Here is a 4,636-nt window from a genome sequence, read left to right on the forward strand (position 1 = left end):
GCGCAGGCTGCAGCGAAAGAGGAACGAGAGCAGGAGCAGGCTGCAGCAAGAGAGGAACGAGCGCAGGCTGCAGCGAAAGAGGAACGAGAACAGGAGCAGGCTGCAGCAAGAGAGGAACGAGCGCTAAAAAGGCTAGAGCTCGAAATTGAACAACAGCGATTAAACTCGCAGAACAGTAGAGTTGGGGCTCCGGTACGAGCAAGTGAGGCCGAGTCGTATCAAATGAAGAAGCTCCTGCAGCCGTTTAAAGTTGGGGAAGACGTGGGCCTATTCTTAGTTAACTTTGAGAGGACATGTGAGAAGTTGAGCTTCGCCCCAGAAACGTGGCCGCAACGGCTTTTGACTTTGTTGCCCTGTGAGGCTGCAGAGGTTGTCGCGCGCCTTAGTACTATAGACGCGGACGACTACGACAAGGTGAAGTCGAGCCTTTTGAAGCGGTATCGCCTTTCTGCCGAGGCGTTCCGTCAAAGGTTTAGAAACGCATCCAAAAAGAGCAGCGAGGGCTACTCGGAATTCGCGTACGCGCTTAAAACCAACTTGATAGAATGGTTGAAGAGCGAGGAAGTGTACGAAAGCCGCGACAAGGTAGTCGAGTGTGTGTGCCTCGAACAGTTCTTTCGTGGCATTCCGCAGTCAGTCAAGCTCTGGGTGCAGGATAGGGTGGGAGTCGACTCTGTTGAAAGGGCCGCTGAGCTAGCCGAAGAGTACGCGACGCGTAGAAAGCTGAACGGAGAGGAAAGCGAACCAGGCCGGAGCGATCGCGCTGTGCGTAAGCCCTTCCAACACCAACAGGGAAACGGCTCGCGAGATAAAAAGTCCGAGAAGCCCGAAACAGAAAAAAAGGTCCCCGAAAAGAAAGCAGATCACTCGAACGGAGACGAGGCACGGAAAAGCCAAAAAGGGCAGTTCGAGGCAAGGAAGCCGTTCCTGTGCTACAACTGTCAGGAGCCGGGACACACAGCGGCCAGGTGTAACAAACCGCGGGTTGTGTTCTCGTACGTGAACGGTAGTGACGAGAACCTGAAGCTTCTTCGTCCCTATCTTCACGAGCTCCAGGTAAACGGAAAGCCGTGCAGGGTGCTTCGGGACAGTGCAGCGACGATGGACGTTGTTCATCCGTCGTATGTAACTGCATCCGACTTTACTGGAGAGGTAGCTTGGATCAAGCAGGTGCTCGAAGAGCACAGTGTCTGTCTGCCTATGGCGAGAGTAAAGATAACTGGCCCGTTCGGAGAACTGGAGACAGAGGCGGCTGTCTCGCAAACAGTCCCGTCGGAGTATCCCTATTTGTTCTCTAACCGGTCAGATTTCTTGCTGCGCGAAAGGGGTCAACAGCTGGGAGAAGGACTGGTTCAGGCGTTGACGAGGTCCAAATCGCGTCAGCTTGCCCCTTTGTTGACCAGTAAGCCAGAGCCAGAAGCAGCTAACGGGGAGCAAGCCCTCCCAGAGTTGGAGGCAGAGAAACGGGATGAGGGGGACCAGGTTGTAGAACAGCCCGACCTCGTAGCACCAGAAAGCGTACGAGGCCCCAACGCGTCGGCGCAGGAGGCGGAGGAAGACGGGGTCGTTGAGGGGTCTCTCTTAGCTCCGACCTCACGTAATTTTGATCGTCTGTTGCGGGTGGACCGAGCGTCTCTGACAGCCGAGCAGAAGAGCGACCCTAGCCTGTCAAGATTGCACGATACAGCCAAGGAGGGTATTGCTAGGGCCAATGTAACGGTGCATGAAAAAGACGGATTGTTGTATCGGCACTACAAGGACCGCAAAGGTAGGGTCTTAGATCAGTTGGTTGTTCCGACAAAGTACCGTGATGACCTTCTGAGTCTTTGCCACGGAAATTGCTGGTCAGGTCATCTAGGTGTGAACAAAACGAAAGAAAGGTTGCTGGGAGAGTATTACTGGCCGGGGTGCTTCAAAGACGTAGAGCGCTACGTAAAGTCGTGTGATGCATGCCAGCGAGTCGGGAAACCGGGAGAGAAATGGAAAGCTCCATTAAAACTCGTCCCGCTGATCTCGGAGCCATTTCGTCGACTTGTGATCGACACAGTTGGCCCATTGCCCAGAACTAAGTCAGGCTATAAGTACCTGCTCACCATGATCTGCCCGGCAACCAAATTTCCAGAAGCGATTCCTCTGAAGGAACTCAGCTCGTCGGAGATAGTCGACGCTCTGTTGACGGTTTTCGCGCGGATCGGATTTCCCGCGGAAATTCAGGCTGACCAGGGCACAGTTTTCACAAGCGCATTAACGACCACGTTTTTGCAGAGGTGTGGGGTGAGGTTGATACACAGTTCCGTGTATCACCCTCAGTCCAACAGCGTGGAGAAATGGCACTCTGTGCTCAAGAGAGTGTTACGCGCGTTGTGTCACGAACACAAAGAGGACTGGGAAAGCTGTCTCCCAGCAACTATGTTCGCTCTGAGAACTGTGCCTCATGAAGCCACTGGTTTCACGCCGGCCGAGTTGGTCTACGGGAGAGCCCTTCGCTCTCCGCTTCGAATGCTGAGAGAAATGTGGGAAGGGACGGGAGAAAACCAAACGGTTGTAGACTATGTGTTGGAGTTGCTGGAACGGCTAAGTGTTACGCGTGAACTAGTGGACAAAAACATGAAAGCGGCTCAAGAAACCGCTAAAGTGTACTATGACAGGAACGCACGACTCCGAACCTTTGAGGTTGGTGATCGTGTAATGATTCTTAGAACGGCGCGAAATAACAAACTTGAAGTTCACTGGGAGGGGCCCGTAGAGGTCATTGACAAGCTGTCGCAAACTAACTATGCGCTGAAAATGCCAGGACATCGAAAACAGGTGAAAATCTATCACTGCAACCTGATGAAACCGTTCGTTGAAAGACAGGGTGTCGTTAACCTAACGTTAAACATGCCCGAGGAGCTACCTACCGAAATTCCAGAATGGAACGGAATCAGCCCAGGCGCTGAAAGCAGTGTGGATGAAATCATGGCACGTTGCGTGAACGCAGAGCTTCTTGACCAAGCGCAGGTAGATGATCTAAAAGTACTCTTAAACGAGTTTAGCGACACTTTCAGTGATCGACCGGGAAGGACAGACCTCATGACTCATGAGATAGAGCTCATTTCAACCGAGCCAGTCAGGTCCAAGGCGTACAGGGTGTCGCCTCGTCAGAGGGAGATCATCCAGGCTGAGATAAAGCACATGCTGGATCTTGGGGTAATCGAGCCCGCCGAAAGCGACTACGCGTCGCCCTTGATTCTCGTCGAGGCTCCCGGTAAAGACCCCCGGCCGTGTGTGGATTACAGGAAGCTAAACGCAATCACAAAGGACCAGTTATATCCTATTCCTAACATTGAGGAGAGGTTAGAAAGGGTAAGCGCCGCGAGGTACATTTCGACACTCGATCTCGTACGCGGTTATTGGCAGGTTCCTATGTCGGAAAGTGCGAGCCGGTACGCCGCGTTCATTTCTCCGGTGGGGACTTTCCGGCCTCTCGTACTGAGCTTCGGGCTCAAGAATGCGCCATTCAGCTTCTCAAAATTGATGGACAAAGTCCTGAAAGGTATGGACGGTTTTGCGCTCCCTTATTTAGATGATGTCGCGATATTTTCCGACACGTGGGAGGAGCATATCGTCCACCTAAGAAGCGTGTTCACTAGGTTGCGTGACGCGGGGCTAACCATGAAGGCCAAAAAGTGCAATCTTGGTTGTTCACATGTGAGTTACCTGGGTCATGTTGTCGGCCAGGGAACGAGGCGGCCTTCGGAGCTCAAGATTGCTCCGATCGCCGACTTTCCGACACCCCGGACAAAGACTGACATACGCTCGTTCCTGGGACTCGTCGGGTATTACCAGCGCTACATACCCAACTATTCCCAGGTAGCAAGCCCCTTGACTGATGCTCTCCGAAAGGGAGAGCCGGGTAGCGTAGTTTGGGACGCGGCGAAGGAAAGCGCGTTTCAAAGTTTAAAGGGGGCGCTGATTTCCGGTCCCGTGCTTCGTGCACCGGATTACGACAAAGAGTTCATAGTGCAATGTGACGCTAGTGACAGAGGGCTGGGAGTGGTGTTAAGTCAGCTGGGAGATGACCAGGAAGAACATCCAATTTTGTACGCTAGTCGTAAACTAACCGTGAGAGAGGAGGCTTACTGCGCCTCTGAAAAGGAGTGCGCTTGTTTGGTGTGGGCGGCACAGAAGTTGTCGTGCTACCTGTATGGGGCAAAGTTCACCTTCGAGACCGATCATTGTCCCCTTACGTGGCTTCGCCAAATGTCGCCCAAAAATGGCCGCTTGCTCCGATGGAGTCTCACTCTCCAGCAATATAACTTCAGCGTCAGGTACAAGAAAGGTAAACTGAACGGCAATGCCGATGGGTTGAGCAGATTTTTCTGATATCACCAAAAATAGTAGGGATATGATCTCAAAGGTTTTCGTCATCCACGGGAATGAGGATCAAAGTGGGGACACTTCGTTAAAACCCCAAAATGACCTCACAAATTGCGAAGTTTTGTCTTTTTGTATTTTGTTCATAGTGACTTCTTTGGAAAAATGAGTTTTGCTTTGGCGACAGCGGGTCTCGATACCCGAAATTGTCCTAAGGTTTTAAATTGCATTGTTTTGGCAAATTTTGGTAATCCGTAATCCAGTCTGGCGGGTCTCTGGC

The 4,636-nt window shown here is 52.2% G+C and overlaps 1 protein-coding gene across 1 annotated transcript; it reads left to right on the top strand.

Moving 5' to 3' along the window:
- Positions 1–531: 531 nt before the first annotated feature.
- LOC120850041 lies at positions 532–4,419 on the top strand. The gene has a single exon (XM_040222380.2). It carries the CDS (start codon positions 1,102–1,104, stop codon positions 4,363–4,365), a length of 3,264 nt encoding a protein of 1,087 aa, XP_040078314.1. The 5' UTR covers positions 532–1,101; the 3' UTR covers positions 4,366–4,419.
- The last annotated feature ends 217 nt before the right edge of the window (positions 4,420–4,636 follow it).

The sequence above is a fragment of the Ixodes scapularis genome, unplaced genomic scaffold (assembly GCF_016920785.2).
Source record: "Ixodes scapularis isolate PalLabHiFi unplaced genomic scaffold, ASM1692078v2 PGA_scaffold3__209_contigs__length_174095766, whole genome shotgun sequence".
Classification (NCBI taxonomy): domain Eukaryota; kingdom Metazoa; phylum Arthropoda; class Arachnida; order Ixodida; family Ixodidae; genus Ixodes; species Ixodes scapularis.